Here is a 13,489-nt window from a genome sequence, read left to right as displayed (position 1 = left end):
CTCTTCAGAAATCCACTACATTATTTGCACTGGGGATTCTGCAGTGAAATCGCATGAAGAATCTTCCTTTTTCTAATGAAGCTCTCAAATCATGTCCTGCATGCATGTCCTCCCCACTCTCTGACACTTACCTGAAGAATATTTGGAAAAGGCCTACTTTAAGGCAGTGCATGGCAAAGGAAAACAACAAACAGAAGTAAAGATAGGTAATTCAAGCTGAGAAAATCTGATTTTAATCATTGGATTAAAAGCAAAAAGGTAAACTATTGTCTGTCAAGTGAATGGTAAGTCTGAGTGACAATGCAGTTTCAGTGTGTATTAAAGAACCTGATAGAGCAATTCAGAGTGCTAATAAAGATTGATCTTCACAGTTCTTAAAATGATGAAGAGGTTCTAATAGGCAAATAATAGGACATAGTCTCTGTTTCAAGCTCTGTGATTATCAACATCCGCATTCAAATTCAAGGAAGACAATGAGGTGAGACATTAACTAAGCAAGGCCATCCTCATTTTTCTGTGAGCTGTTGGCAATCCTCTCTTCTCCAAAGTACATGCTACTTCCTTCTCTGCAGTATCAACCAGCACTTCAGAAGGTTTGTTTAGGCAGGTATTCACACTGCTAACTCATTTTGTAGCATATCCTATTTACAGTGCAGGAATGATTCTCGCAGGAAATGATTCTTTAACTTACTATAGTGGATGAAACAATTTATTGCACATAATCCTCCAGACATGTTTAATGTACTTTCTTCCAGTATAAAATCAATCCTCTTCATGATGATTTAATCTTGTTAGACTATATTTTAATTCAATTAATTTAAATATTGAATAACCTCCAAAGCTGTAATTCACCTCACTGCAAAATGATGTAGTGCTTGCGATGATTTACTGAATTATGTTTGGTTAGAAAAGTTATGTTACGTTATAAGCTATGTTATGTTATAAGTTGTGTTACATTATATGAGCTATTAAGCTTGCTATATGAGTTATTAAGCTTGTACTCATTTTGCCTGAAATTTTAACATGTGTTTGTGATGAAAATTCACACTTATATCCAATGTATAGATAGCACATGCACACAAAAGATAAGAAAGCAAGTAAACCTCATCAGACTATTACCACAATTATATGTCCCTAAATATACAGGCTATGAAAATGTTCAGTGTTGGTTTAAAAAAAAAATGACTTAGGGTGATGTACTATTACATTGACTTGAAAATCATGGAGCTGACTTGATTAACGTGTTCTTTATTTTATGCTTTCCCCAATAATGCCCCTTACCAATTATTTACTATTCCTTATGGGAGCTGTAGCAAGGGACAAAACAAAAGGGTTGCCCATGAAGGTAGATCTGTTAGTGCCCTACAGGAGATTTCACCAGCTACTCTTCTTTAGGGCATAATCTCAGTGGCTCAGGATCTGGCCTTGCAGTAGTGATACCCGTGGAGAAGAAGGGATAGAGCTTCCCTTTCCTACCATCACCCTCAGTGATGGTGAAAGTGTACATAGGAATTTGGCTGTGGACATCGTAGAATGATAGCTGCCTGTTCAAGATGTCCAGGAATATCCCAATCTTTTGCGGTTTCTTCCTCACAGTCAGTCGTGTCCAAGGCTCAGTGCGGGCCCAATAGTCTCTCCCATCAGCTAGTGCTATGACCCAAAAGCCATTCTTAGGGCAGAGAGTCAATGTCCCTTTTCTACCCACTGCTTCAGAAGCTAGTCCCAATTCCCAGTTATTTTTCTTCCCCACATTCACTTCCCAATAGTGTTTCCCAGAAGTGAAGCCTTCAGTTGCCAAGACAAAGGTGTGGGAGTCAAACCTTGTGCTATTGGTGGCCACCTTTCTAACTGTCCCTGTATCCCTTACACTCTTCCCTTCGTTAAACACTTCCAGTCTAGGGTGAGCTGTGTCAGCGTCCAGGACAATGGTGTCTGTAAGGAAGTATAAATCCTCTTATAAACTTTTCCCTGCTATGTGAGAACCAATCAAGCAACTTGAATCAACCTCAAAAGGAAAAGATCCCAAAATGAAAAAAGAAATCAGCGTCCTTTTCCACAAATTCACCAAATTTCCTGCTCCCCCTATCACTGTCAAGATCCACCACCTGTCTGAATGAGCATATTATTGTTGTACTGTCTCCAACTTCCAAAGGGAATAAAGTTGAGGTTTGTACTTGAGGTTTGTCACCAATGTAGACATGCAAGTGTGCATGTGTGACCCTCTGGGACGCATCAAAATTAAAGTGCCTTAATCACTGCATAATCACTCTAGTGTGGCAGATTGACAAAAGAGGCAGAGAAGATGAAGCAAATGGGACCACTCATCTTCGGGATTTCTTTCAAATGCAAATTAAAAAAGAACATAACGCAGGATTCCCCTTCCCCACTGCCCTCCTTCCCAACAAGTTAAAATGCTCTCACCTCTACAACAACATTTTTCCAGGAAGTCTGCAAATGAAGACACATGGCAGTAAATTAGTGACACAGAATGGGATTAGCTCTGAAAAGTCTTCTCATATAGTTCACCTTGCAATATAGCTATTCACTTCCCTGGTTATGAATACAAAATATCAGGATGCATGCTCGTTCAGTCCCAAAACTCTTCATTCTTAGTCAGAGAATAAGGGCATCTAGAGAGGAAAATCTGTTTAATTTGGTGTTATTGGACTGTAGACCCAACATTTTTTTCTCCAGTCATTATGCCTTACAATTTACGATGTAGAGGATAGTAAATGGCACCACATAAGTATGTTAAACGATCAGATTCCCAAATAAATCCATATACTGTCAAGTCCTCCCTCTCAAAAAATCTAAGTTTGATTAATTTTGGTGTTTATGCAGTCTCTCTGCATTACTGGCAACATTAACATTTCTGGTGTTCTCTGAGACACTAAGCACCGCTGTGGCAGCCTGCCAGATTTAATGCAGGGAATGTCTGTAAGACCAACAGCCTGGACATCCCATGTAGGAAAAGGGGCATCTGGGGCAGGAAGGGATGAATCTACCTTCCAGTATGTTTTTTCTTCTTCTTCTTCTTCTTCTTCTTCTTCTTCTTCTTCCCCCTCCTCCTCATAAAACACTGGAAGTGAGAATCATATTTTACAGATTCTCTCGAGGACTTCATCTCATATCTGCATATGGGCCATTGACCCTCTGGCCACCTTTAAGTGTGATTTGTTTGAGGGAAACATGGGTATTCCAGATAAGAAGCTTCCAAATGAGACAGCGCATTTCCCCTGATGATGGCAGTGTCCCTCCACTTGCTCCTGAGTAACTCCCTATATTCCTCAAGTTCTAAATACCCAGGAAAATCAACTGTCTTCAGCATCTGCATCAGCTGCATCGTTCTCTGACCTTCATCCAGGAAGTTTAGAAAGAAGGATTGACCCAGAACACTGTCCAGGGCAGCTACTTTTTTCCACCAAACCATACACCAGCCTCCAGCCCTGCTCTCTTCTGCAGGCACTTGCAGCATCAGAAATGCTGGGCACACCTTCCCTGCCACTACAAAGAATCAGTTATTCTGCTGTGGTTCGAAAGTTATGACTATGATAGCCATTTTCTATCAGAGTCTTGATTAAATCATAGAAGATAACCTCCAAAATCCTTCCCACTAAAGTCAAATGATAATAGTCCAGGATTCCCTGACTGCAGAAGACTAGTTTGTTCTATGCTTCATTTGCACAGTGCAAATTGAATCAAGGATCAGATAAACTTACCAATTCTTTTCCTCATGTCTTCTGCAAGAGAATGAAAAACATTTCAGCATACAGAATAAAATAAATAACATTAAAATCGATTAAATTAAACTAAATTAAACAAAATTTAGTTTAGAGCGTCTGGTAAGGAAGAGGAAGGTGGATAGTTCTTTGAGCTACAGGGAGACTTCTGAAGAGCTAGGATTAAAAAAAGAAGGCAAAAGTGAACTGCCAGCTAGCATCTAGCAGAGTAAGAACAGAAGTGGAACCAGACAAGAATGTCAGGCAGCCTGAGAAAGAGCAGCTAGTGAGGAAAGAGAAGGAGTAGTTTGAAGAGCTGGTGTGGTCAGCAGGGCAGGCCAGCAGAGCACAATGCAGGGTCAGCGCCAACAAGTATAGGCAAAAATGCAAGTGATGATTGTGTTGAAGTATTTTGGATTCATTTGTTCACTATTTAAGGAAAGTTTTAAAAGCAGTACTTATGGGATAGAGATTCACTTACCTTTCTCCTTATCATCATTTTCTAAACGTAAAAGACAAAGCAAACAAAAAACACAGGTAAAGGTTCAACTTTTGTTCGTAATGCTTTAAAAGATGCCATGCGTCACGAGAAGCATGAGCTCAGACAAAATGCACAGACACCAACACCCTCAGCCTTTGCACCCCTTTTGAAACAGAACTTTGTAGCTGCTAATAGGGAAAAAAAGATTACCATGGGTCTCATGGGACAGAACAAAATCATCTGGGGATGTTTAAGGGGGTCTGTGGGACTGAGTGCGCTGTTTGTATTTAAGCAGGGGCCTGCAAAAACATGGTTTTTGCAGTGGCATGCTGTGTCTTCAAAGAGTTAGTCTGTTTGTATTGGGAGTTCACATTCGGTCTTGCCACTGGCTGTGCTTGGGGAAGAGGAACAGCAGCAGCCTTGCGTCGAGGGGAAAGGAGCTGAGGTATCTCTTGGGTCCTGCCCTCCACCAGATATGGTGATCCATAACATCCGTTCTTAGCAGTAAGCCAGGAACAATAACTAGAAATCTATATCGTGGACTAGTTTTCTGATGCAAACTCGAGTGTCTGTGATTGCATCTGTTCCTGGAGCGGTGTGTATAATGGAAGAAATAAATAAATTATGCTAGGGAAACACTGGATTCCTCCTCCAACATAATTCTGAACTGCAAAGTGTTAAGAGCACGAAATAGTGACCATACATTGTGTTATTAGCACAGACACTGGACAGGGATAGACTTACCTGATACTACAGCCACATTTTCTGTAAAAGAGTGAAAAATATTTTTGCGAGTACACATCCTATTTCTGGGTTTTGAAATGTTGCTGGTAACACAATCTGCCCAACATGAACTTGCCTCCAACTCCTAGGGAACCCCCTCTCTTTCCATTTGGCCCAGATCCATCCCTTTCTCCTGTCTGTCATGGTCTGTCTTCCCCTCTTCTTCACCCCTGAAAAGATGCTAGAAATGATGATCCCTCCTAGCTGTAGATAAGCTGTGGTTGTTTACTGATGAGTCAATGCACCCTGCCTCATCAGAGATGGCCATCTTGATAAAACAGTGTTCCCAGATACTGCTGTCAGTAAAACACTAAACTGGGATTACCTCCCTAGCTTTATTTGTGAAAAGGATGGATATTGAGGCCAGCTAGCCCTATAACCTCCTCCTCCTGTCCTTGGAGAGAGGTATCTCCAGAGGCTGATTCAACAGGATTCCTCTTAATGACGCAGAGGGAGCTTAGGCTGGAAAAATGCCCTTTAAATGATCAAAGAGAGGCACAACCCACCCTTCTTGTTCTCCTAACCAGTTCTCTCATGGAATAAAGATGTGTGCTTTAGTAAAACTCCATCAGCACTTATTGAGAACAGAAGCATGTGCCAAATCATTTTTAAAGTGCCTTTGCAATGCTATTGCTTTCATAAGGGATCCAGTAGGAAATGGAGGTGCTTGACAATATTAGTTGAAAGTGAAGACATGCACAATCTTGCAAACTGGCTTCCTGAGATCCTGGTTTAGCAGGATGCAACTTCCCCACCCTTAAGAATGGGAAAGTGAATAAGACGTATTTCTTAGCTCTTTACTAATTTGTGTGCGTAATGAACAGTGGAATAGAGTCATGACCCTTACCTTCATTTTTATTGATGAGTCTCCCTTAAAAGGAAATCAAAACAGAAGACAGAAGAGATTCCGGTTATTACTCCTACATTCATCAAGGCAACTCATAGCAACAAAACTTGAAAGCTGCCTATATGAGTTGATCACCCAAGAGCCCTATACAGTCCATGAAGAGACAAAGTCACTTCCAGGGACAGTTCCACATTCCCTCTGCCCCCTGCTTTCCAACTCTCTCATAAGAGAACAGAGGTGATGACAAATCACCTTCTCTGATGACAAATGGACTAGATTCACCTGCCCATTCATACCCAAGAGCCTTTTGGGTGTCGTAAGAGATTCCAGTTAGTCTCATAGATCTACACAGAAGGCAAGCAGGGTATCTCAGGACATCTGAAATGGCACTCACATACTTATATCTGTGCAAATGAGTCCTGAATATTGATGATAACAGGAGTTTAGACATCCTGACCATATATAGACACTGGTACTTGGATATCAACATTTAATTGTTGCAATCTTGAGGTAAACTGTGACTCTCAGTTAGGGTGTCTAGGTGTAGATGCATAAAACCTAGATATTTAAGCTCCCAGGAGAGTCAAAAAAGATCTAATGAACACAGCCAGCACAGTCTGCAGTGCTGTTTGGGTGACCAATTACAAATATCTCCTCTAAGATGAGCAGAATTACTCTGAATTTTTCACTGACTGTGTTGACCAGGGCCGGATTCACTTGTCCAAGCTGTGGAGCGTGCTGCCACTGAGATGTACTAGGGTATTGGAGACATCCTCCAAGATGGCAGATATGACACATAACCTACTGTCTTCTGAAGACAGTAGATCTGGAGGCTAGGAAGGATATACCACTATGTCTGCAGTGAAACTAGATGCCAGATCCACTGAATTTGTCCCTAGATCCCCATTAATTAAATGGAGATCTGGCCATTTCAGTCTGAAATTAGGGCAAACTGAATCCCACTGCAGCTTTTTTAATGAGGACTTGAAACCCTCCCACACCAACCCTGTGTAGATGCCGTGATCAGGGATGACGCATCCAAGATCTGGAAGGGAGACTGTGCTGCTTATTCCTCTTCATCCGCTTTCCCAATTCCAGACCACACACTCACCATAGATAATTTAAACAATATGAAAAAAGTATCAGTTTAAATCTTACCTCTATAGGATGAGTCTCAGGTACATGCAATGCTTGCAAAATCTCTCATATACTGTTTAACTCATTATTTATAGCAGCTGTGATATTATAGTTTCACCTCTCACTTTGAACACTTGCACTGAACACACATTCGGACACCAAAAAAAGTGTTAATAAAGACACGTACAATTGTCATGCTTTACTTTGCTCTAGCCCACGCTTTACCTCTTTCAGGATCTTTTGAGTGGCGTCCTGTAAAAGACCAGAGATAATATGAAATTACACAATGGAGGTGAAAGCAGCTTAACAATAATTCCTTCCAAGCTGAACCTGATTTCATTGACAAAGCCAGAAGCGTTATTAATGTAATGTAATGTAATGTTGTTAGGGACGTCCCTGGGCCCTGGTACTCTGCACATGATCTGATGAGACAGATGGTCTCTCCAGGCTGAGGTTTTAATGTCAAGCTTATTCTTGCCCCTTGTGCAGAAGGAAGGGGGTGAGAATTGGAACCAGAGCTACTTTTCATGTCTTGGCCCAGGCAGATGACCTGTGCCCAAATGCCACAAGGAAAGGATGGGGAGAGTGAACCTTGGCTCCAACGCGGTATCGTCTGCAATTTTTCATTATTCACCTGTCAAGATGTGAACCAGTTGCTCCTGGCTAACCCACCCACCTCTCCTGGAAGTCAAGCCAATAGAGGTGCAATGAAGGCAGTGGAGTTTAGCTTTATGCTGTAAGTACATACACAGCCTGCTAATGTGGGAGAAAATGTTCATACCTGCACAGTAGCAAAAGAGGAACACAATGGCAAGGAGGCTGAGAATGGAGACCATAACAACAAGAACTATCAGGATAATATGGTCATCTTGGATCCATCTGGATACATCAGGGTTCTCTGGGAAAAAAGACAAGAGATGGTCTGAAATCTTTGAAAGTACATATTGCCAAGACTCATGCACTCAACAAACAATTTTTTTATTCGATAAATGGCATCCATTTTGTGTTTCCCAAAATCTGAAATAAACCCCATGCAAACAATCCCAGTGTGACTGCAAGCAGCTACAGTAGGGTGAATGAGAGCAGCCTAGTGAGCTGTCGGAGCTTTGCATGTGGTGCTCATGCATTGGAGGAAGTGGTAGAGTAAGAGAACTTGCAGGCCATAGAGTGGGGATGTGGCTGGGAAGCAGAAAGAAGAGGGTGAAGAGAGGGAAGAAGAGAGAAGCAGTACCAAGTTCAAAGTCCCAAGGGAGGGCTGGAGAGAGCAGCTTTTGTGGATGGGGAGAAGGATCCTTCTGAGTTCTCCTGGGCTAGAGCCCAGGGCATCAAGCCCAGAGCAAGCAAGCATCAAGTTAAAACAGTTAAATGTAGGAGCCTAAATGCAAGTGCTCAGATGTGTTCTTGAAGCAGGATCCAGTACAAGACCCACTGGAAACCCACATCCTTCTGTAGTGCAGTACTTGACAGGACCTCAAGTGACATTAGATGCTTCACTTTACGCAACCAAAGTCAGCATGTCAGTACTGTCTCCCACTGCAGACCATGGAGGATGACTGCAGGCAAGAATAAGAGCAAAGTAAGCAAGTGATGGATGTTGTGAGTGCTCTGAGAAGGTACAAAGATGAGATACTTACCTGCACAGGAGATCTGGAATAGAAGCTTGACACAGAAGAAACACAACAACCCAAGACTGTTCATCTGCCCCACTGTTTCTGGTAATGCTCTTGATAAATCTGATCTGAAAGGTAAATTGGAGTAAACATGAGCAGTTACATACACGGCCATAGAGTCACTGATTTTTGTGGCATTGCTACACTAAGCCCTGGGCGCTCCATTTCCTTTGTAATTTTATCTTCCAGAAATATATGAACAGCAAATTGCAGGATCTTCCTTGCTGATGTGATAGGTCTCATTTATAACTGAGCTAGTTGTCTCCATTGCTTTTGTAGTCAATGGAAAGAAGCAGACACTTCTAAGCAGAAGGAAGGAAACACATCACATCCCAAAGAAATGTATGGTGGGGTATGGTGGGGTAGTTGGACTGGATCTTTTTTTCTATTGACAATAACTGAGTTGGGGTGAGAAGCTCTCCCCTACAGTCACTCTGCCTGGAGTCAGCTTGCAGAAGAATAGACCAAAATTTATTGGGCTACATGGACTTGGAGTCTCAATTCCTGTTGTAGGCAGCGGAGGCTAGGATACAGATGTCATATTATTGTCATTTGAGATGACCAGGACTCCAACTGCCATTCCAGAAGGGTATTGAGTTTTTCATGGGTCCTATGTCACAGACATGCAGGGATGGAATCAGGAAGGCCAAAGCTCAGCTGAAGTTGAAAATAGTGAGGGATGTGAAGAGCAACAAGACAGACTTCTGTAAGTGCACTGACTGCAAAAAAGAAAGCAAAGGGAAATGTGGGCTCAGTGCTCAGTGGAGTTGGGACCTAGTGACAAAGGATATGAAAAAGCTGAGATACTTAGCACTTTTTTTCCTCTTGGTTTTCACTAGTACAGTGTGCCTTCTGGCCTCTCTGATTGCCAGACTAACTAGCAGACTCTGCAGGAGTGAAGCGCAATCCACCATAGAGGAAGATACAATTAGACACACAAGTTCATGGAGCCAGACAGGATGTATAGGAGGGTGCTGAGAGACCTGACCAAAGCCACAGTGAGACTGCTTTCTATTGTCATGACAATCAGGGGAGGTTCCTGAGGACTGAAAGAAGGCAAATGTCACACCAGTCTTTGGGAAGGCCAAGAAGGGGGACCCAGGGACCTAAAACCCATTCAGCCTCACCTCAGTCCCTGGGAAGATGAAAGAGTAAATACTCCTCAAAGCTACATCCAGGCACATGAAGAACAAGTGTGTGTATGGGGTGGGGGAAACAGTCAGCATGGATTTACCAAGGGCAAATCATACCTAAAAATTTGGATTGCCTTTTTTTTTGCTCTATAGATAAGGAAAGAATAGCAGATGCTGCATGTCTTGACTTAAGCAAGGCCTTAGACATGGTCTCCAAAAATATCTTTGTAGCCAGACTGGTGACTTATGGCGTGGATAAGTGGAGGATAAGATGCTGGACCATCGGGCTCAAGGGGTTGTGATCAGTGATACAAAGTACAGACAGATGCTGAATACCAGTGGTACCTGTCAGGGATTCATACTGGGCCAAAACTGTTTAAAGCCTTTCTTAATGACCTGGATGATGGGATAAAGTACACTGTTTGCAGTTTTTCAGATAATGACAAAGTTGGGGTAGTGGTTGATATGTAGGAAAGAAGTCTGCTTTTCAGAAGGACCTAGACAGTCTGGAGAAATGGATTGAGAGGAACCTTATGAAGCTCAACAGAGGCAAATTCTAAGTTGTGACCCTGGCACAGAACAAACCCATGCAATAGAATGGGCTGGGGACCAACCAGCTAGAAAGCAGCCCCGCAGAAAAGGAGCTGTGGTTCTTGGTGGTCCACAAGTTGAACAGGAATAAGCATTGTGCCATTGCAGCAACGAAAGCCAACTGCATCTGGGCTGCACTGCAAGAGTGTAGCCAGCATGTAGAAGGAAGGTATTCTCCTCAAATCATATCTGGCTGAATAGATTCTTCCCCTCTAATCCACATCCGGATAGTGTGCGCTTCTTAGGTTCAAGACAGACATTAACATACTGAAGCAAGTCCAGCAGGGCCATTAAGATGGTTATAGGTGCCTGGAGCACATCATGTGTGAGGAGAGGCTGAGAGACCTGGCTTTGCTTGGAGAAAGCAAAGGGGAGCTTTTACTGCTGCTTACAGCTTATTAATGGGAGCTGTAGAGAGGATGGAGCCAGACTCATTTTGGAGGTGCACAGGAAAAGGATGAGAGGCAATGAGAACAGATTGCCAACATTTCTTCTTGTCCGTAAGAGAGCAAAACCCTTGATCAGGGACCACAGAGGTGGAAGAATCACCATCCTTGGAGACATTCAAAACTCAACTGGACTAGGCCCTGAGCAACCTGCTCTAACTATACCTGCTTTGAGCAGGAGGTTGGACTAGAGATTGGTGTCTTCCAACTTTATGAAGTTCTGTGACTGTATGACACTATATGTCAGCCCCAGGTTGTGTCTCAAATTCTGCTTAGGCTCCTGAATCACATCTGAAGCGACCTCGTCTGCATGAAGATGTTAAGACCCAATAGAACGAAAGCAGTTCCTGTGCCCAAGGTAGTCTCCATACAAGTTGATGATGACACCACCAGAGTCTCTGTTCAGACTCCTGCAATAAGAATGGTAGCTGGCTGACAAAAGCAGCCAAAATCCCTCTGGGACTGGCAGCTGGAAGCCAAGTGGGAGATGACATGGCATAAGACATCTCACCAATCACCTCTGATTTTGATCACGGTAAATGAGGTTAATTTTGGTGCACTTAATCCTTCCCTTCATTATAACTGATCATGGCGATGCTGAGAGTATAAGGGAGGCTTTCAGCAGACATTTTGGTGTCCAGAGGGTGACATGTAAAACCTATTTGATTTTCCATGGGAATTTTACTGATTGACTCTGTTCTGACAGAAGCACCCATGCATGTTAACAGAAATAAAACTGATGTTTTTGGTCACCTGTGACAAGATGAAATAATTAACAGAGCCAGTTTGCCTTGTGATAGTTTGCTAGTTTGCTTTGTGCCCTTCTACTGTGCAAATTTTTCTTCCTCATGTTTGCTCTGCCAGGAGGGTGAGGTTTATGTTATGCTTCTGTCCTGTTCTTCCTAAAGCAGCAGTCAGCTATACTACATTTTTACCATGTCCATATTGAAAATACTTCTCTTTAGGAGCATGCAACCCATTAATTTGAACTGGCCTGTTTATCACCTCTAGCTGCTTCTGAAGTTGAAACATTGATCTCTGCATACGCTAGGTTTGATTTTAATCCAGTCAGTCTTACTGGTCTGGTATTAAGGCAATAGATCTGTATCAGAACTGAATTACATAGCTCTAAATCAAAGTTTTGCACAGTAAAAAAAATGAAAGAATGGTGGGATCAGTGAACTTTCATGTGGTGGATTTTGAAATGAGCATGTTGCCATATTGTTTCTCCTTTGAGGTATAAGAATTGAATTAAATCTATGTTAAGTTACATAAAAAATAGCATTCCAATAGTATTTAAAGATGATATAATTCAGGTGACTTCGAATGGACTGTTAAATAAGGAGAAAACATAGAAAACTACTGAACTGCCAATTGCTATGTTCAGTCATAGCAGAGTCTTGTTTACCAACACTGAGATGTCACACAAAGTACTCTGAGAAGGAGAAACTACAGTAAACCAAATTTTCTGGTTATTTTCACTTCATGTCTTTGGGTTTTTTAACCATTAGTAAAGTTGTTAATATGATCATCATCAGTAACATGGTTCATCTTTCCTAACTTTGCAATCCTACACTAGGTACACCGGTCAACTAGATTCCTTTTATAAGCACTCCTGGGGTGTGGTGCATCTCATGGTAAAGCAGACATGGAGATGACCAAACATGGGCTCCCTTTGAGACTGTCACAGACACAAGGCTGTTAAATATGACACAGAACTTGCAAGAGATCTTTCACTTTCTGGAGTGACAGCTGAAGGCCTCAGAAAGTATCCCATTGTGTCCAAAATTGCACTAGATGACTCTCCTCGGGCAAAGGAATTTGGTGCCAGGACTCCAGCCCCAGACCAAGCAGGATAACCCAATCCATCTAAAATATCACTAGCCTGCAGAATTGTAGCAGTGCAGTAGCAGTGACTCAGCATATTCCCACTTCTCTTCTTGCCCGGCAAAGGGAGCCTAGGGATCATTTTGAGCGTAAACTCATGTACCGCAGACGTAGACATTCAGACAGATGAATCTCTAAACCGAACAGAAGCATTTAAAAATTGTGATTGCAACCCATGGGAGCTAAAGAACAGAAACATTCATAATATCAAGTCACAGGTAAGAGGGAAATCAGAAAGACTGAAATGAATTTTGAAGAATTTACCTGTACAGAAGCTGGTGAGCTCACGCATTCACCTGGAATTCATTTTCCTGCTTTCTTCTAAACTCACCAGTCACCGCCCAGTTAAATGTCAGTACACACCGGAAAAAAAGTTATGAGTCACGTGTTAGAAACAGCTTGAACGCGGATCAGCTCAGCCAAGGGAGGTAATTCTTTTACACAGCTATGACAGTATCTAAATGAAAGGCACATTCTCTCCTTGAATAGTGGCTGCAGTTCTGAGCCAACCACCTCAAATACGGGCCTGGTCCAGATTCAATGGAACTTCTGTATGCAGATTAACTGTTTTAAGAGATCTATCAGAAAAGAGATGATGAAGGGGCACATAATACAGGTTTCTGAAATGCTGACTACCAGAGGTAAAGAAGCATTCATTAACTATGTCTTGCAATACAAAGAACAGGAGGGAGTTGAATGATAACACTAGGTTTAAAAAAATTCCAACTATCATATAGTAAAAATGCATATAAGACAGAATACCGCATTAGATAACAGGTTTATTCAATTCATTGT

General features: G+C 42.1%; 1 protein-coding gene across 5 annotated transcripts; it reads right to left on the bottom strand.

Moving 5' to 3' along the window:
- Window positions 1–31: 31 nt before the first annotated feature.
- On the bottom strand, window positions 32–13,082 carry LOC104149559 (E3 ubiquitin-protein ligase TRIM39-like). Of its 5 annotated transcripts, none has more exons than XM_068923549.1 (11): window positions 12,959–13,082; window positions 8,602–8,705; window positions 7,749–7,865; window positions 7,193–7,219; window positions 5,831–5,854; window positions 4,945–4,965; window positions 4,201–4,221; window positions 3,720–3,740; window positions 3,006–3,079; window positions 2,422–2,448; window positions 1,543–1,650 (listed from the first exon to the last, which is right to left on the bottom strand). In XM_068923549.1, exons 2-11 carry the CDS (start codon window positions 8,663–8,665, stop codon window positions 1,645–1,647), a joined length of 402 nt encoding a protein of 133 aa, XP_068779650.1. In that variant the 5' UTR covers window positions 8,666–8,705; window positions 12,959–13,082; the 3' UTR covers window positions 1,543–1,644. The 5 variants fall into 5 exon arrangements, with proteins under 5 accessions (XP_068779651.1, XP_068779648.1, XP_068779652.1 ...); XM_068923548.1 differs by lacking the exon at window positions 1,543–1,650 and adding an exon at window positions 1,730–1,932; XM_068923550.1 differs by lacking the exons at window positions 1,543–1,650; window positions 3,006–3,079 and adding an exon at window positions 32–131.
- Window positions 13,083–13,489: the final 407 nt, after the last annotated feature.

Source organism: Struthio camelus, chromosome 34, assembly GCF_040807025.1.
Source record: "Struthio camelus isolate bStrCam1 chromosome 34, bStrCam1.hap1, whole genome shotgun sequence".
In the NCBI taxonomy this organism is placed as follows: Eukaryota; Metazoa; Chordata; class Aves; order Struthioniformes; family Struthionidae; genus Struthio; species Struthio camelus.
Note: the sequence above shows the minus strand (reverse complement) of the source record. Positions and strands in the feature narration are given on the sequence as shown.